This window comes from Penicillium argentinense (genome assembly GCF_028826775.1).
Source record: "Penicillium argentinense strain IBT 30761 chromosome Unknown utg000009l_segment0_segment0, whole genome shotgun sequence".
In the NCBI taxonomy this organism is placed as follows: domain Eukaryota; kingdom Fungi; phylum Ascomycota; class Eurotiomycetes; order Eurotiales; family Aspergillaceae; genus Penicillium; species Penicillium argentinense.
In genome coordinates, this window is record NW_026622668.1 from 3038425 (window position 1) to 3057766 (window position 19342).

Below are 19342 nucleotides of genomic sequence, written 5' to 3' on the forward strand. Positions count from 1 at the left end.
GAATGCGGACATGCCGCATATGCTGGGAAAGAATTGATGGATGAGGAATAGAAGACAGGTAGTTGGTTCTGTTTGAAGAGTTACAGTAATTATATTATCATAACAATCCTTACAGACGTTAGTGCCTGTCTTGTCGTAAATCACATATCAGGAGTAGTAAATTGGGGTATCTAAAAACATGTAAATCCTTCTGACCTGTATAATTGTCCAGGCTGCACGATTGCCACCAGTAGAGGTTGAGCTGGGGAAATGCTAGGCACTGTTGCTGGTAAAAGGACGAGCGAGGCTTGACATGGGCAAACTCCGTCACAGCATCAAAGAAAAGTATGTGATATTCATCTATGACTTGGTAATATTGTCCTTACCACCCCTCAAGAGCAGTAAATTTAGCCAAAACACCATCCCTCGGCGAAACAGTCGCTCCCTCCCTCAGCTCCAACTTCGCATCCGGATCCTTAAGCTCAAACGTGAACCGACCGACCGTCGCAGCAAGCAAACAAGCAAGCTCAGCCTTGGCGAATCCCTGCCCAATACAGCTGCGCGGACCATGTAAGAACGTCAAGAAGGAGTAATTACTATTCGCTCCGCCTGTATTCGCCTTCCCAGGGCCCATGAATCGATCTGGGTTGAATTCGTTCGCGTCTGGTCCCCACAGTTCCTCCATGTGGTTCACTACCTCAGGCGCGATGACGAAGAATGTACCCTTGGGAATTGGCTTTCCGAGTAGGGTCGTATCTTTGACGGCGATGCGGACTGTGCTTGGGACGGAGGGGTGGAAACGGAGGACCTCGTTGCATACGGCATGTAGGTAGGGGAGACTGTCGATCTTGGCTGCGTCGATTGCCTCTGCGTTGGGGTCGGAGATTGAGGGGAGATTGGCGCGGATTTCTTCGCGGAGACGGGCTTGCACCTCTGGATGCTTGCTCAGCGCGTAGACGGCCCATTGCATGGCGGAGGATGTGGTTTCGTGACCGGCGCCCAGGAAGGTCATTAGTTGATCCACTAGATTTTCGTCGTCGAAGGTGCCGTTGGCCATGGCCACTGAGATGATGTCGACTCCGGCCTGGGTGTCGGGGTTGTTCTTCATCTTCTCCTTTTTCTCCTTGATCATTTGGCGCGCGACGTCTCGGATGGCTTCTCCTCCGGCGTTGATGTCCTTGTTGCGCTGCGTGGGGAGGCTTTGGAGGAGGGTCAGTTGACCGGTGATCATTGCGAGGGCGAAGAGGAACTTGGTGAAGACGGATGGAGACTTGAAGATGCTCTTGTAGGACATGGTGAGCTTGTTAAATGGCAGTTCGAGGGAGTTGAAGTCGTGATCCATGCCAGCGACACCGATGATGTCCAGAGTTGCCCTGCTTGACCAGTCTGACACTTGAACTATGTTGTCTTTGCGGGCCGGCAGTTCTTTTTCGATCAATTTGACCATCTCCACGCTCTTGGCCCAAAAGACAGGGTAGAGGTCTTTGATGTGGCGGTAGGCGAAAGCCGGCATCAGGTTCTTTCGTTGGATCTATAAATCGACGTTAGCAGCTGCAGATTCTGTTTGTCATGTTGGCTCAGTCCATACCTTGTGCTCATCGCCTTCGGTGAGCAGAACTCCGTCTCCAACGATACGGCGCAAGCTTTGCCGAAGAGTCTCGGGCTTTTCAAAATCGTAGGCCTTGGTAACCAGCAGCTCACTCAATGCTTTGGGGCTGGTCAGGATTACTCTCTCCATATTGCCAACGATATAATACCGAAGCAGGCCATCGTTTGGCATGGTCTTAACCCATTCCTTTAGACGCACAAGCGGCGTTTCGAGGAATATCGTGCCTGCATTGCCTTTGAGCCAATTACGGTTCTGTCATATGTTAGTTTCAGAATGATTCCACATTCAAATTTCTGCAAACACTTACCCCAGGAGTCTGAATGTATTTGAGTGGAGTGAAGAATGCCGGGTATAGGAACAGCCGGTAGACGAGCTTGGAGGTGGTGAGAATGGAAAATAGAATCACAATTGTCAGCGGTTTTGAGTCGTAGATGGCATATTCTGGCCAGAAATAGATTGCGGCAGCCACGCCGACATAGAGCATGCGGAAGCCATCATTGAGAAGACCCATGGTGGCGGTTAGAGCTTGCCCGGTTGCGGGCAGGCAAAAGATTTAGGAACAGCCCACACGAACAGCGAGACCTCGTTGGGCGGTCGTGGACGGTGATGATGCAGGATAGCCTTTTTTTTTTTTTTTTTGGAAATATGAACCGCAGTGGAGTAAGTTGAGGCGTGTTCTATCCTGGCAAGGCTGCAGCTTCCAAGTCGATTCCGATCTGCGCTCAACTAGGCTAGGAAGCGCGAGATATGATTGATTCGATCCACGGATTTTCGCGCTGGAAATATACCTTTTCAAGAATGTCGGCTCATAATCAGACCATGGGCCTAGAAATAGACGAGGCGCAGCGCTTCTGACTGTGGCAGCACTTAGTGTGCAGGATCACAATACGGTGCCTGAACTTGGAGATGGATATAACAGCCGCGAGTGCCAGAGGATCAAAGCAGGAGGTTAAGAAGCACCTATTAAGACGTCGTCACGGAGTAGGCATCGACGTTTAATCCGTCGGGGCGGACGCGAAACCGACCGAGCGGATGGGCCCTCGCAAAGGTTTCTCCATCGGGCCAAGCCTTTTTGGCGGGCACGAATCACGGGGTTGCCATTTCGGAGCGCGCTGGCAGTTGATGACATGCCTCCACGAGGATCGCCTCGCAACGTTGGTCATTGGATCTCGCGTATTTCCACAGCCTCGGACTCGGCCTCATTTGTGAGCCATCTCAATGACACAAGTTGGGCTGTGCAGGCTTGACGATTGTGAGACACCAGCCACATCTCCGATCCCGACTCCGAGTCCGCTCGGTATGGAGCTGTCACCGATCCGGCTCTCTGACCATACACACATGTCTTGCTGCGAATGAAATCGCGAATGAGAATAGAGAGTTTACGTTCCCGGAATTCAGTTGCATCGGTGCTTCTCGCGAGTCCGGCCGCGAAGATTCTCAGAATGTGCTGAGTATCGCGTGTTGGTCGCAATCTGTCGGGTTTGCGCTTAGGTTGCGAAACTCACCAGCATGAAGGCGCTTGCTGGTATTTATGCGACGCTTAGCCATGCTATTGCCTCAATCGTGTATATCAATGAGTCCTGAGAAACGAAGTCGGTTGGAGTACCCATTCCAATTTGGACAGGATTGCCTTGGTATGTATTCGGGCACCCCGCGGAATGGCACATAGCACGCGTATTTTCACGTCACCACATTCCTCCACGCATCAAATGGGAATGGCGGGGTTCGGACCTGAGTTCGCTACCTTCGAAGTAAGACTATGGAGGGAATTCGGGATATCTCAACCCGATCTCAAATGATCATGACTAAGTATTCATCAAGTGTGCAATAACTATGACCATTGTGAAACGGTTTCGACGAGATCGCAATTTTATACATTCACATTTGTCCGGCTTACTTTCTGCAAGATGTTATTGAAGTCGAGACTTCTGCTTGTACCTTCGGGTCCTGTCAGTATATTTTTAGCAGTCTGAGCGGCTGCATATAAGATCTCGGCGTCATCTCGAAGCACACACTGCAGTGTTGGGACTTAACATTAGGATAGCTTTGATTCTAAAGATACTTGATATCATTTTGTCTGTGATGCCATTCCTTCCTATATTTGCTAATGTGTACATACGCTCTGCTGGGATTGAATCGATCGTTTTCCATTCATGCCTACATCATCAAGTCATCAATCATAAAGCTGTCTACATCTTCCCAGTCCGCTTCTTCAAGTAGACGCCACCACCGCGGCTGGAGAAGCCCCAGCGAATTTGGTTGGCCATGGAGATCTCGACATCGAGCTCCTCCGCCCACGTCCACACCAGGCCAGGGTTCTTCTGGAAGCCTCGTCCAACCAGAACAAAGTCCAGATCATTGTTATCCACCAGCGAATCAGCCAACTTGGCCGAGTCGATCATTCCGACCGTGCCGACCTTCAGCTTATCGCCCACAGCCTTCTTAACCTCGATCGCGAAAGGCGCCTGGAAGGCGGCCTTGGCATGGATATGCTGCTTCTGGTGGTTCCCCCCACTACTAATATCCAGCACATCGACGTTGCCACTATCCGCCAGCGCCTTGGCTAAGCGGACCGTATCCTCGACGCGCCAGCTGGGCTCATCGGGCATGGATTCCTCGAGCCAGTCGGTGGCTGAGACACGCAGGAACACGGGCATATCCTTCGGAACGGTTTCGCGGGTTAACTTGGCGACCTCCATCGTCAGCCGGGTGCGGTTTTCGAAACTGCCGCCGTACTCGTCTGCCCGCTTGTTGGTGGCCGGCGACAAGAAGCTCATCAGCAGGTAGCCGTGGGCGTTGTGGATCTCAACAAAGTCGGCGCCGGCCTTGACGGCCCGCTTGAGCGCATCGACCCAGTCTTTTTTGAACTGCTCGATTTCGGCCTTGGTCAGGGCCTGCGGAGTGGGGAATTTGTCGTGGAAGGGGATGTTGCTGGGTCCCTTGACATTCTCGGGCCATCCGCCCACTGCTTCGGTAGCCATGTCGGCCATGCTGAGCCAGGGCGCCACGGTGCTGGCTTTGCGGCCTGCGTGCGCCATTTGGACGCCGATGATTTGGTTTTGGCTGTGGACGAATTCGATCACGCGGCGAAGCGGTTCGATTTGGGAGTCTTTCCAGAGTCCGTGGTCTTGTGGAGTGATGCGACCATTGGCTTGCACGGCTGTTGCCTCGACCATCAAGAATCCAGGACCGCGCTGAGCGATGCCGCCCAGATGCGCCATGTGCCAGTCGGTCATGTGTCCGTCGTCGGCGCTGTATTGACATAGCGGGGAGAGCTAGAATAACCGTGTTAGCTTGTATTCACACAAAGAATCAATATTGGGCGATGCACATACGCCAATGCGATTGTGGAAAGTCAGACCTCGAACCTGGAACGACGTGAAGAGCTTGGGAGGCTGCGATCCATCGGATTGGGGGATCGCCGCGGATCCTGCGGGGGGCACCTGGGCCGGGGTGAAGTAGGAGATGCCCTGGGCGGGCTTGTTCGCGATGTCGGGATGGTTTGGCTGGGCCATGTTGGACGAAACGCGAATTTAGTTCAACCAGAGTCTGCAAGCGGGAGGGTTGGCCAATTTAAGGACTCGCAGGGCTGTGGTGAACATGCCACTTTTGCTAAGCTGTTGTACCTCGGAGCTCCACCGGCTTATAAATGTGCCAGCTTAGAAATGCGAACCTGTTGGCTTTCCGGTTTGCGACTGGTCGACGTCACCATGAAAGGTTTGGGCTGATGGTGAGAGGGTCGGATAAATTGGAGATGCACGGTGTTGCTGTAGATGGGGGTGCAGCTGGCTTAGTTAACTCGGTTTATTAGTAGGGTAATTGGAGAAGCCCGAGGTACTCTCAGTATTTTTTGCGCGAGTTAGTGTAGTACCGAGGGTCGTGGTACCTCGGTAGCAATGCACCGGATGATGACCTTCAATATTATAGCCTGTAGCTATAAGATAACCGGGGACGATGCGATTCTCATCAAATCAAAATTAAATGAAGTACTCGATCTACTTCCATGGATCGCGTGTTGGCAGATGGGGCCGCCACAATCCTTCGACCCCCACTCTCCCTTGTACCCCGAGGTGTCTCCCACTCTTGTCGCGCAAGTCGAGTTTTTTGCTGCCATTCTGTGTTTGGACTGACTGCACGCTATTATCCGGCCAGTCCCACGCTAAGCCCATCGCGTACGAGCATACGATGACTATAGGAGTCCAGACTTTCCTTGGCGTGTCAGCGCGTGTTGTCAACATTTACAGGGCCAGCACGACGGCTCTGCATGGAAGCGGCGCTTAAAACCAGGGACTCGGCAGGGCGACCGAGCCTCGATACCGGCTGCATGATGTGATGCGACCGAGCGTTGCCCCATCGTGATGTTTCAGAGCGCAGACCGCGAGTGGGACGGTGGAGCCCATCCCGCCCGCCCCCAGGCACATTTCCATTCTATTGTTGCATGCTCGGTTCGTGGACAAGCTGTTCGCGCCCACCCTCGTAGCCGCCGGGATTCTGCAGGACGCGTTTCAGTTTCAGATGACCAGAATAGCAATTGACAAAGCCAACCAGGGCTATTACTACTATACACAAACAATTGTACTAGGGCGTGCCATTGACCAAAGAAAGGCCGTCGGTTCAGCCCTAAAAGAGTTCGTGGCCACGGGACTCCACCAAACCGTCCCTCGCTGTCTGCTCGTTTCAGCTTCCCCCACCCCCTTTCACCTCTGCAACTCCCATTCACCTCTGTTAAAGTCATTCATTCACCACATTCATTCTTTGTCGCACGCTCGTTCGATCCAGCCTCCATTACTGCATTACTGCATCGCGCATTCCGTCGTTGGAAGCTCCACCAGCTATCATCGAATCCACCCCTTTCTTGGCGCTCAGACAACAAGGCGATCCTCGTTGCGCCGATCGATCCGCATTCTGGCATTTCTTTTCGTGGACAGCGCCAGTGAATGCCTCTCTGAAACAAAGAGCGCCGACCTTTCACAATCACCCACCAGGGGCGACTTCCCTCCTTCACCAGCCCCCTAGCATCCCACCGGCAGCAATGCGCACTGCCCGCAATTAAACTCCAGCCTCGTCGCTCTTGACCCAGTGTCGTCCTCTCTTTTCGATCTGACACCGGCATCGCCATTCCGATCGTGACTTCTCCCGGCTGGCCCGTGGAAGTCAACTCGCTCGCTACTCGTCGCGCGGCCTTCGTTTCAATTTAACCCTCACTTTCTCGCTGGCAGGTCCAGACCCTCGCGCATAATGGGATGCGGAGGCGATCGCGAGAAGGGCAATGTGCCCATGGAGGAGAAATGGGACTATGTGGTACGTGATATACCACACTAACCAAACAACAGACAAGGATCATACCCTTACTGACCGACCGACCTATAGAATCTGAACGATTTCAAGCCCGAGTCCTGCTGGACGCCTTTCTCATACTTCTTCCTTTGGGTATTCCTCATCGTCTCGCTTGCTGTCTATGGTGTCGACACCTTCACAGCCGTCAACTTGCTGGCCTTCTCTCGCTGGGCCGGCCGAGTCGAGCCCGCCATTCCGTTCAAGATCTCGCGTTGGATCTTCGCCGTCTGCATTCTTGTTTCATTCGCTCTGCTGATCTATCGATGGATCCTCGCCATCCGTGCAATTCGCTCGGGCAGTATCACCAAGAGCTATCTCGACCCCCTCGCCGTCCGTGTGCAGAGTGTCCGCGTATTCGGATCCAAAGGTCAAGGCTGGAAACGATTCCTGGTGTTTGCTGAACTGACCAAGAGTAAGAAAGGCGCCGAGTATGTTGCGCTATATACCTACTTCTCTTTTCAGTTCTGGATGAACACAGTTTTCGCGGACGGGCCTCGACAAGTTATCAACGCCATCACCTTGTGGTCGGTCATGAAAGCCGATCTCGTTCCGGGCGGAGAAAATGCAAACAAAGACGATGGTTCCTCGCCAATTCTTCAATTTTTTAACAACGTGAAGATCCTCGCCGAAGACAACAATCTTCAGGCAGTGGTCTTGTTTGGTATGCTTTTCACATTGATCATCTGGGTCCTGTCGGTGTTGAAGTTGATCTCTGCCATGGTGCTGTACCTGGTCTTCCTGTTCCACCATATCCCGCAGGAAGATGGAACCCTTCGAGCCTACTGTCGACGCAAAATTAGCAACCGACTGAAGCGTATTGTCCGACGCAAGGTTGACAAGGCCCTGGCCAAGGGCTTCCAGCTACAGAATCGCACGGCGACGCAACCTAGCCTGGCGAGCGCCGATTCGAAGCCAACCCTGCCCGATATGGACAAGGACCCGATTGTGACGACTCTGTCTCGCAGCACCACCGAGACTACGATGACCACTCTTCCCCCGTATACGCGGTCGAACTCCACTGCCACTGAGAGGAAGCCGACATTACCCAATCTCGGTATCGATGTGAAGCCATCGTTGACTCGAACGACCACTCAGTCTTCCGGCATTTCGGATTCCACTTCTTTCACAGCGAATGCGGCCGACATGGGATACAGTCCTTTGGACCGTGGAAACTCCCCACTGCCCCCTGTTCCACCTCTGCCTGCGACCATTATTCCAGCCAGGACTGGCTCCACACAATCGCAACCAACACCCCGTGGTCCACCCTTGAACACTAGTTTCAACCGCAATGGCCCAACTCCTCCACGACGCAACTTGACGGATTCGGCTACACAGCTATATGCAACCACTACACCTACATCAGCCGCACCGACTGACTATTTTGGTCGCTCCCATGCGCCCGCTCATGATTACTACGGCGGAAATGAGTCCGCCTATGGCAACTATGGCCAAGATGAGGATTATGATTACTATGGCGGATCATCTACCCCATATAGCCAGAGGGCTCCTCCCCGCTCGCAGGGATATGTGCCTCAGGACCCATACAGGTCTTATACCCCCGCAAGCACTGGTGCTACACCCCATCCTCAAGGCGGTGTTCGTGATCCGTACCAAGCCAGATCATACACGCCTGGGAGCACCGTTGCCACACCCACTTCACGAACGGGTGACCAGGACCTTTACCAGGGCAGATCATACACACCGGCCACGTATCACGGTACACCCGCTCCACAAAACAGCCAAAGCGCCGTGCGACCTCCTCCACAGACTTATGCTCCCATAAGTCCCGGCAATTCTACCCAAAGCAGTGGCTACACCGCCTTCAACCGCGCTGGGTCTGCTCCAACTCCAGCACCACAAACTCAGCCTCAGGGGCAGCCAGCACCTGTTCCCACGGGCTATCGGCCTTTCACCCGCGCCAATACCGCCTCACCATCGATGAATCGCGATGGTCCGCCGGCGGGTTATTCTTTCAACCGCGCCAATACTGATCAGTTTTAAAGCGCCTTTTTTGGGATACGTTTGCGAATTTATGTTATGACAGAACGCAGAGCAGCTGGCTCTCTCTGTACTTGATGACCGGAATTTGTGTTCATACCGTTCATGATCAGACGAGCAAGCCTCGAAATGTTGTACATACCCCTCTTTTTTATCTGTGGCTATCCGCGCCCTAGGAATTTCCTTGCAAGAATAGATCAAAATGAAATATTCAAATATAAACTTGCATTTATCGTGATACTACTGTAGAATATCTTTGAAATTGCTGCGGGTTGTTTGTAAAGGAACACATCATGTGATGTGCACTTTTCGCCTGAGGCTCCAACAACGGCGGATTTGACAGCTAAACCCCGGCCGCCTTATCTTTCCCCGGTTCAAATGCGTGGAAAGTCATCCTGCATGACTGCTGCACCTCGACCTTTACACGCGTCTGCCGAAAAATGCGACCAGGTTAATCATATGAACAGCTTGCACTTGTCGTCTCCTACTCTTCAGACCGATCACCGATCGTCCCCTTGCCCTCAAGCCGACCGCCACGAACCGATCGATAGCTTGATCGCCCTTGTCGGATGTGAAGCCGACCGTGGATAATGCCCATACCAGCAACGTCACTTTGTTGATTCGGAAGGGAACTTTGCGCTCAGGGCTAGGAAATCAGTGTTCTTGTTTCTGGTTGCCCAGTGATCCAAGTAGCCGTCCGGATGGCTCCTATGGCAGAAGAAAGAGACCCCAAAACAAACGGCAATGGGACCGTGAAGTCTACGGTGAATGACCCATCACAATCGCCGCAGTCTGAAGATCAAAATGGAACCGGAATCTTGACGCCCTCCGAAACGGACGCTAGCGAGACCGCTGTTGTCGAAGAAGGGCCTGTCGTAACAGCCGAGGATGCAAATGGGGTTCATACGAATGGGCGCTTTCCTGGATCTTCAGAGCGGGGACTCGGGATCCTGGTGGAAAGCTCGCCTAAGGAGCACGAGAGAAATAGTCGGCTTTCTGTGATGAATGTTTTGGACGGACAGAACACAAAAGCCGCGCTGGCCGAACTTACCGAGGAGCGGTCCGCTGAGGAGAAGGAGAAGGTCCTGAAGCTGTCTCCGGAGAAGATTCAGGAACTCACCTCGTCGCCTCAGTCTATCCCGTACCGGGCTGTTGCGCCTGATTTCTCTGGCACGACTGGGAGGAGAAGTGTCTCGGAGAGTGTCCATTCAACCGCCGCTAATCGACCCGAGATACGAGATTCTATCTTGCAGTCACTTAGCGAGGCAACTTCCTCCACAGATGATGGCTCTTTGAAGACTCGACCTCCGAGGGACTTCACCTTGGACGAGTCGTCTCTACCAGCTAGCCCGGCAGGCTCCCGGCTTACCGCAAATGGACCGGTTCGAAATCGACCACATGCATCCCGCACGTTCTCTACACCTGGCCTCTCGCGCCGTCCGAATTTCGCAGCCCCTAGTAACGAACGGCTGGCACAGACCTGGGCCTCACGATCGAAGCAGGATCGGCAAGGTGCAGATCGCGACTTGAAAGCCTATCTTGCTGCATCTCCTCAGATATTGGAGTCGCCGCCGACATCCCCCATGCCACCATCGATTCCACTCCCTCCTGTTTCGATACCCACATATCTGCAGCTTGAGCTTGCCTCTGGTCGACCTTCACCTCTGTATATTCACCGCGCTTCGAAGAGCGATTTCCCATACGAATCGTCTAGTGCGAAGATAGAGAGATTGCTCAACTTTTTGATTCTCCCACCGGCACTTGAACAAGTGCTCTGTTTTGGAACAATGGCTTGTCTTGACTCTTGGCTCTACTCGTTTACCATCCTCCCACTCCGCTTCGTGAAAGCTTTGTACATACTGTGCGAGTCCTGGGTGATGAATATCGAAGCAGAAGCCCGGTTCGTTTGGAAGTTTGTCGTCAACGGAGTTGGACGAGTTTGGCGACGACGAAACCAACCGCAAGTGGATAGTCATGGTGAGAGGCGCGAGAGTGAGCCTGATGCAACGCCTCGGTTGGCGACTGGCTCCTCTGCGCAGGACCTTGCTGCATCGGATCGAGAACATCGGTATCGCAATGGTGACCCGTCGAAACGAAGACATCATGGCTCAGAGTCTCGGAGGCACCACCGCCGAAAGAAATCTATGCCATCGGCTTTGCTTCCCGACGACAAGGCGGATATTCTTACCGGATTGCTGATGGTTTCTACCTGTTGCGCCTTGATGTACTTTGACGCCAGTCGGATGTACCATTGGATCCGTGGACAGGCTGCCATTAAGTTGTATGTGATCTACAACGTCTTGGAAGTCAGCGACAGACTGTTGGCTGCTCTTGGGCAAGATGTTCTCGAATGTCTCTTCTCGCGGGAGGCTCTGGAGCGTCGTCCCGATGGCCGAAGCAAGATCTTCCGACCATTCTGGCTATTCCTACTCGCCCTGGTATACACCGTCGCACATTCTACGTCGTTGTTCTACCAGGTCATGACCCTCAATGTTGCTGTCAACTCCTACTCCAATGCTCTCATCACACTCCTCCTGTCGAACCAGTTCGTTGAGATCAAGTCTACCGTCTTCCGCAAATTTGAGAAGGAAAATCTTTTTCAACTCACTTGCGCTGATGTCGTGGAGCGGTTTCAGCTTTGGCTGATGCTCACGATCATTGCTTCTCGCAACATTGTGGAGACGGGTGCTTTCAGCTTCATTGGGGACCTTGGTCTGGGATCCGGGTTTTCGAGTCAGTCGACGAGTACCAACAGCACGCCGTTATCCACGCCTCCTCGCACAGCGTCGTCGATTCTGCCTCAATCTTTTACATTCTTCCCCTCGTCCATCCTGTCTTCGGTCAGCAGCGTCAATTCATTTCTACCAACATTTGCCCAAGTCCTAGGTCCTTTCTTGGTAGTGTTGGGGTCGGAGATGTTCGTCGACTGGCTCAAACACGCCTACATCAACAAGTTCAATAACTACCGTCCGGCACTCTATGGTCGATACTTGGATGTTCTTGCGAAAGACTATTACACCAATGCCTTTGGCGACCAAAATCTCACTCGTCGCCTGGGTCTCCCCGTCATCCCACTCTCCTGCCTCTTCTTCCGGGTGTCAGTCCAAACATACCAAATGTTCCTGGCCTCACTCCTCCCACAACACCCCTCGTCCACAGCGATGGAATCAACATCTCTCTCCTCAATTCACGACCACTACGCCCCCGCACCAATCCCCTCAACGCCCCCTTTGACATTCCAAAACTTCTTTCCCGCTTCAGCGGCCCACATCAACTCGCTCTTCCGTACTCTCCTCGAAAACGCCATTCCTTCGCCGGCACAATCAGTCCAGATCTTCACCGTTATCCTCCTCATCACAGGATTCATCGTATTGCTCATCCTCAAACTCCTTCTGGGGATGCTCCTCCTCGCTTTCGCCCGCTCCCGCTACAAGAAACTCAAAGCCGACGAGACGGAATCCCGCAAAGCCTCTCACAGCGCCTCACACCCACCGTCTGCGGCTGAAACGCCTGTCCCACGTAAAGACGAGTTCAATGTCGAAGGGAGCCGTCGTGCGGGTGGATGGGGCATGGTGGAGGTCGGAGATGAGAAGCGGAGGTGGATCTATGCCGATGATCCGGAGGGATTGAAGCGGGTTAAGGAGAAGGAGGATCGGGATAAAAACAAGGATAAGGAGATGAAGATTGATCATGTGCAGCGGTATGAGATGGTTGCGAAGAAAATTTGGTGAAGCTTTTGGGCAATTGGCGTGAGCGCTACAGCACCTGGGATGCTGATATATACCTTAATTCGTAACTGATCATTGTTGCATATTCTATCTGGGCGCATTTGCATAGTGTTCTCGTGCTACAGTAATGACCATACGGCCTGGATTGTCGGGCAATCTCCATGTCCACGAATACTCCCTGACAGGCGAATCAGATAACCCGCCTGAATCCAAACAAGCAACAGATTGGGTTATAAGCTTCAGCCAGACAACCTCAACATAGTCACCGGAGAAACCGGCATGTGGCGCCTGTTAATATTGTCTCAAGGCCTAAATTCCTCCAATGGGCTCCCTTACGCCCAGCTCCGGGCTGATGCCTTCGACCCGGAACCGACACTCCCAAAACAAATCAAATTACTGAAACTGCTGACGGCGGCTTCAGGGGGAAATGCCAGTGATATCTTGGCCCCTGATCAACCAAAGATCATAAGTGGGTACCAACACTACTTAAGGAGTATTTCGATCCTTTCGCGGGCGGCCAAGCTTGCCATATGGCTCGCATGGAACTTTGGGTGAACACTAGAAGACCCGAGCTCGCCTCTATTGATATTTTAAAAACTTCGCTTGTGGAGGCCGGATGATCCGCGCTCAACCTTGGAAGATCATCCAGGCCAAACCTGAGACGTATTGCAAGGCCTTGGCCGGGCCGAAGTGGGGAACCCCCTGGACACACTTCATCAAATTCATTCTCTTGTGCCGAAAGTGTAATTGAATTGCCTCGCTCTAGACTCTTTTTGTTTCATTCTCGGGAATGGCGTTGTGTCAAGTAGACGGATCTATCCCGCATGCTAATCCTACGTCTCGGATGCTGGCGCCGAGATCGAAAGATATATAAATATCATCTCCGGGTATGAATGTCAGCTTCATCACAGCAATTTGAAACCAAAACATTTCAATACTGCTTCCAAAATGCACTTCACCACCCTCGCTACCCTCTTGGCCGCCCCTGCCATGGTGCTGGCCACCTTGGATCCGGCCTCCTCCAACACAAAGGGCAAGAAGCCCAGCAGCCTAAACTGTAGCGGTAAGCTCCCACCACATGCACAACAAATCTCGCACCACACCATCTAACAATCCTCATCAACTGGTACAGCCGCGAAGGTCTCCACAGCAATCCAGGCCGCGGAATGCTCGCACAACACCCGCACCTCTTCAACGCAAACCTTCGCCGTCTTCGAAACAGATCACCAGTACGACTCGAACCACGGTGCCCCCTACGGCACCTGCAGCGCCTACACCTGTGATCCGCCGTCCAGCAATGAACTGGAGACGGACTCAGATTACTGGATCTTTTACTGGAGTGATGAGGGTGAAAGCAGTGGGTATGGCACTACTTGTATTAAGGATCCGAATACTGGAGAGTGTGGGTGCGAGAATTCGGATGGCACGTTTGTTGCAGGGAGTAGCAGTTGCTCTTAGGCTTACGATCTAGTACTGGAAGGTACTCATCTGGTCTTTTGGAGGGACACATTTGGCTTTAACTCATGAACTGTTTATAACATGGAATTGGATTGAATCCTTTTGGTCTCACGATGCAATCGGTAATGTGCTAGCTGTAAATTGTACAGACGAGTCACCCAGAAGAAATATTCAGCAATTGAAGGCATATATCTGTAGCCAAGCAAAACAAGCAAATTCAGGTACTTCAGCTCTTCTCGGGTCGGTGCCGTCGGAGTATCCGCTGCCACCAAGGCGACTCGGGAGTGGGAGCTTAAACTGATCTGCGTGGGTGTTTCAGGTAAATGTGTCTGCTGTGACTGGGAATGATCAGATAAAAATAGCAGCTTGCAAGTAATCGGAAATAGGCCACATAATTCGGACGCTCAAGACATTTCACCAGATCCTGTCTAATCCGCCTCTCTGTATTCTCAAAAAGCCGAAAGTCTCAAAAGTCTGCACAACAATGGCATTCAACCGTACAATGTCCCCTTCGTTTCAATTTTCACGAAGAGGCTCTCTCCATGCAACATCAGCAACCTCGGCTGCAGCACCCATCCCGATCCGAGCAGTCTTGAACTGACTCCTCGCGCATGAGCCATGCCGAATCGCATCTCAGGTTATCGTGGTCCATTCTCATGGGGGGCGATGAGTAGTGATTTTACTTGATACAGTACGTATTGCTTTTGAAAGTACTCCGATTGGTATTCTTTTAGTTCTTTATTGGTCTCCTCATGTTCAGGATTTTTGGGTTCAAGGTATGCTGCTTTTTGTAACCTTGCAATTCGTATTTGTAGCCTTTCTTCTCGCTGGACAAGGTTGCGTAAGTCGTACTCGGCGAGGAATAGCTTTACTATATTTTCTCTGAAAACTTTCTGGTATTTATAGTGGAACGTGGCTTTGGTTTTCCACTTGACTGTGAACGCTTTGGTATTGTCGAAGTTTCCATGACTCTGTCGACGACAGAAGCAAAGCTTTGTGTAGGCTAGTCAAGGTAGGCTTCTCGCTGAGTGCTTAACTGGGCGAAGTAGTCGAGAGTAGAGACGGAGCTTTGACAGTGAAATGTGATGAAAGCAAAATGAGCTTATCGAGATGCAAAAGTGGATCTGACGGGTGGCAAGCTGTCGCCCAAATTTGACAAGTGGATACGGATACGGCCGTGACATATACTTGGCCTCATTCAGATCGTCACAAACTTACTACTAGTATACTAGAATATATTTGGCGGCGGTCATGATTCGGCAAGCCTTCCGTACGGAGAGTAATTAGGAATAGTGATATTCCAGTGTAGGTGACTGTTCATTTGACTATTCAATTGACCGATTAGAAGACGGTTTCAGCAACTGTTCCATGGCTGTTACCTAGGTAGTATGTAGAGCGTGGTGATCTGAGGTATAAGTTTCAATGATTCAGGCATCGAGGCCTACTGAAATGGGAAAGTGATATTTGGCCACTACAGTCATTCCTTTTTCCTAAAAGGAACTTCCGTGCTGGCCAAGTGACTCACCGTGTCCTAGTGCTGGTTTACGAACCTGCTACTTCTGACTGCCCATCATCTACAACTTCGACACATTTAGTTCATCGGCAACCACCAATATGTTACAATCTGATCCACCGTGCGGCGGCGCCGTGTTCACGCAAGAAGAAATTCTATGTCTTGAAAAAGACGGAAATTCGTCCCCTTGTCGACAGCTTCCAACGCGCGGGGGAAGCGGAAGGTGTTCATCATTAGTATGCTCGTCATCGAACAGGCCCTGCACCTCGTCGTCGTCATCGCCGCCGCCGCCCTCAGCGTCCCTCCGAATGTTGAATTCCAACCCAGACATCCTAAATACAGAAATTTCGACCGAAGAGGAGAGCGCAACAGTACTAGAGTACCTTGGATTTGATCCGTCCACTGCCGCGGTCACAGATATCTCTCAGCGCTACACCTCGCGTCCTGACCCCGAAGGCTGCTCCGACGATTTTCTAGATTACGCCCGTGGGCGGATTATGGCCTTTTGAACCGAGAGGTTCCTAACATGCGGGGATCTAGCAGAAGCGATAACTCGCGTGGGTCTAAACGAACAGATACAGTCTGCGATCGCGGATCCCCAATACAATTTTTCTTCGCGGTCCTTTACCTCTTCTTCATAACGCACTGAATTAATGGTCGATTGTTCATCGCCAGTTAGCCAGTGGCTCGCTTCCGTCGTGGTTCAGATTCGAGATCCATCAACTTTAGGATTCCTGATTGCCTTCCCTCAAGTGGAACTTCGCTTGAAAAAGGATCTCAGTGACTCTGAATCTACCTCCCTTTCCCAAACTGAAATGCGTCCGGTATCGGGACAGAGAGATAAACAGGAAAGATCATTTCTAGCCCGTGTCCACTAGATCTTTTGTTTAGTGTTTACTATGCTGTCGTACTAGCTATGGAGGGAGATTCCCGGAATACGAAAGAGAGCGAGCTTCACTCGTAGCCAGCGCTTCGTCCCGCCACACTGCATTAGTGTACGACCAATCAAGCGAAGGCTGCACACACTAAACTTCTTCTGCACAATCGTCCGGCCAGGTTCGATCGAAGAAAAAAAATAAGCTTTTATATACCTAATCAAAATGAAAAAATCGATACAGACAGAATGAATGAATGTTTTCGTGGAGCCCGGTGTGCCTGGGGTGAAAACGACGACAACACCCAAACTCAAGCCTGAGACGTTTCTTCCTTGGGTGTCTCCTTCTGGCTCCAGACTCCACACAACAAAAGGAGAAACGGGATCGTACCCAGCAAGATGAACGCAACTAGAGTAAACGACCAACCCCGACCCATCGCCGAGAGCATCGGGTCGATGGCAGCCGAGGCGCCGGCCGAAAAGAACGATCGCACCATGTTGTTGGCGGCGGTCGCGGCGGCCGGTTGGGAAGTGTGTAGATCAACAAGCAGAGTGGAGGTGGAAATGAAGCCACCCGTCTGACCCACCCCGACGAAGAACAAGAGGACCTCTGGAGCGGCCAGAGGCGCCCCGTAGTTGAGCACCCAGCCAAAGGCCAGGACGGTCACACTGCCCAAAATGACTAGCGGGATGGTGATCATGCTGCGCGCTTTCTCGACGGGGATGGCATCTTCGGATGCTTGGGCTCCCGAGGCGTCTTTACCCACTTTCGCGCCCATGCGTCGATAGTTCCAGTCGAGCATCCGTCCGGTCGTGACAGATGCCACGATGGACCCGGTGCCCAAGGTGATGTAGCACAGCCCAATTTGGAGGATGCTGAGGTGGTACTGGTTCGTGTAGATTTCGGTGATGGACGAGAGGACGGTCATGTTTCCACCCATGATAATACCCGTCACGATGAGGACGATGATCGAGTTGGGGTGCCACACGACGGCCAGCGGGCGCAGTGGGTTGGGGAATGAGAGCTTGTGCTTGGGCTTTTCGATAGAGTCGCTGGTCGAGGGCCGCTGCGAGCTTGCGCAAGAAAGACTCTTTGCGACACCTTGGCGATCGAAGATGTATTGCGTGAAGGGTCGGTTCCATGACTGCGCCGGCAGCGTTCCATCGCCGACTACATTTCTCGCCGTCTCGGGGAGGAAAAACAGTAGCGGAACCAAGTACACGCCGGAGACAATGGTCAGGAACCAGAAGATGGAGCGCCAGCCGAGATACTGCGCCAAGAGACCGCCAATGATGGGACCGATGGCCGGTCCCATAAAGTTACCGGCCATGACGATACCCATCATGGAGCCTCGCTCTTGTTTGGTACTGACATCGGCGACCGTCGCGGCCGAAAGCGCGACACTGCTGCTAATACCGGAGCTCTGCAAACATCGCAGCACAATCAGGGCGGCATAGTTGTTTTGCAGGGCCAGGCCGATGTTGGAGGCGATGTAGATGATGAAACAAATGATATAAGCGGGGCGACGGCCAGTCTGGTCAGCAAAACTGCCGAGGAACATAGGAGCAATGCCTTGGAAAATCTAGAAAATGCAGTCGTTTCACGTGAGCCAACCCAAACATCGCGAAGTTTGAATACGTCGATCCTCCGTTGGGCAGATTATGTCAGACACATACCATGTAACTTGTGACGGTCAAGTTAATGAGGGAGGCCGACACATTCAGATCCTCGGCCAGCGTATTCAAGGCCGGGAAGTAGATCTGGGCTGAGAGGGAGGAGAAGAAGCCCGCACCCGCGGCCGTAAAGACGATGTATCTTTTCATGCCATTGCTGAAGGAGCTATACGGAGGCACGGGCTCCGCGAGGGTAGTCTCTGAATTCATAGTAGAAGGCGGTTGAACATGAAGGAGAGTAGAACCGTGGGAGAGGGGCTGGATGCGAATGGAATAGGAAGGAGAATTGGAAGTGGAAGTGGACGTTTGCAATTTTCTCCGACACAAGTCGCCCCTGTCTCCTTTTTGACTTTGTCGAGCGTACGTGCGTCAGGCAGACATAGTGCCAGTTGACTTGCATCCGGAGAAAATGTTGGATGGGCAGCAAATCCCCTAGAACGCCCCTAGACTGCGCGGGTTGACGCGGCGGGTCCACCAAAGCTTGTGAAAATGAGGTGACGGAGGGCAGTGCCAGGCCGATCGACCAAGACCACAAAAATGATCAGATCAGGGCTGAGACAATCTTCACCCAAAACGTCTACCCAACCGGCTCAGGCAGGGATGAGATGCTTGCCTTCAGCGGCAACATCGCCCCGGGCGCGTTGGTCGGGATTCGGAGGCTGCGAGGAAATTCCTCACGGGATGGATGCAGACGCGGGTGGCCGATGCATCGGGGCATCGGGGCATCGGGAGGCGTCGGGAGTCGGGTGAGTTGATGCCCCTGGCACCTTGCGGCTGGGATTCTGCAGGGACCCTGTGAGGCAAGCATTAAAGCGTCAGGGACTGGCAAGCGTGAGTGGTCGGTCGACAAGAGAGTGGAGGGAAGAAGGGTCTGGACGGTGGTGCTACAGGGTTAGTGCGCGTTAGGCAGTCCACTCTGGCTGAGGATCGCCGTGATCTACCCGGGGATCCATCGTTCTGGTCGCAACCCACTTTATAACAATTATCAGATGCATTTATAATGGAGTACGTCATCTGCATGCGCGCTTGCCTTGTTTCAACTTACGTGGTGCATATACCCCGACTATGTGCATATTCGCAGTTTATACTAGCCCTACTCATATAGTAGATGGCAAGAGTACGCGCAATGACAGGAACAGGGGATGAACTCAGTTTCCCCAGGGAGGACCAGG

The 19342-nt window shown here is 52.5% G+C and overlaps 6 protein-coding genes across 6 annotated transcripts; 3 read left to right on the top strand and 3 right to left on the bottom strand.

The window, feature by feature from the left end:
- Window positions 1-361: 361 nt before the first annotated feature.
- On the bottom strand, window positions 362-2099 carry N7532_008721 (cytochrome P450; the record flags this gene model as incomplete). The annotated part of the gene is made up of 3 exons (XM_056621213.1): window positions 362-1510; window positions 1568-1840; window positions 1896-2099. The coding sequence occupies 3 exons, from the start codon at window positions 2097-2099 to the stop codon at window positions 362-364; spliced, it is 1626 nt and encodes a 541-aa protein (XP_056472019.1).
- A 1678-nt stretch (window positions 2100-3777) lies between these two features.
- Window positions 3778-5103, bottom strand: N7532_008722 (NADH:flavin oxidoreductase/NADH oxidase; the record flags this gene model as incomplete). The annotated part of the gene is made up of 2 exons (XM_056621214.1): window positions 3778-4863; window positions 4924-5103. The coding sequence occupies 2 exons, from the start codon at window positions 5101-5103 to the stop codon at window positions 3778-3780; spliced, it is 1266 nt and encodes a 421-aa protein (XP_056472020.1).
- A 1723-nt stretch (window positions 5104-6826) lies between these two features.
- N7532_008723 (uncharacterized protein) lies at window positions 6827-8926 on the top strand (the record flags this gene model as incomplete). The annotated part of the gene is made up of 2 exons (XM_056621215.1): window positions 6827-6889; window positions 6959-8926. 2 exons carry the CDS (start codon window positions 6827-6829, stop codon window positions 8924-8926), a joined length of 2031 nt encoding a protein of 676 aa, XP_056472021.1.
- A 698-nt stretch (window positions 8927-9624) lies between these two features.
- N7532_008724 (TAPT1 family protein) lies at window positions 9625-12654 on the top strand (the record flags this gene model as incomplete). The annotated part of the gene is made up of 1 exon (XM_056621216.1): window positions 9625-12654. One exon carries the CDS (start codon window positions 9625-9627, stop codon window positions 12652-12654), a length of 3030 nt encoding a protein of 1009 aa, XP_056472022.1.
- A 945-nt stretch (window positions 12655-13599) lies between these two features.
- On the top strand, window positions 13600-14109 carry N7532_008725 (uncharacterized protein; the record flags this gene model as incomplete). Its single annotated transcript, XM_056621217.1, has 2 exons — window positions 13600-13714; window positions 13784-14109. 2 exons carry the CDS (start codon window positions 13600-13602, stop codon window positions 14107-14109), a joined length of 441 nt encoding a protein of 146 aa, XP_056472023.1.
- A 2698-nt stretch (window positions 14110-16807) lies between these two features.
- Window positions 16808-18380, bottom strand: N7532_008726 (uncharacterized protein; the record flags this gene model as incomplete). The annotated part of the gene is made up of 2 exons (XM_056621218.1): window positions 16808-18079; window positions 18174-18380. 2 exons carry the CDS (start codon window positions 18378-18380, stop codon window positions 16808-16810), a joined length of 1479 nt encoding a protein of 492 aa, XP_056472024.1.
- Window positions 18381-19342: the final 962 nt, after the last annotated feature.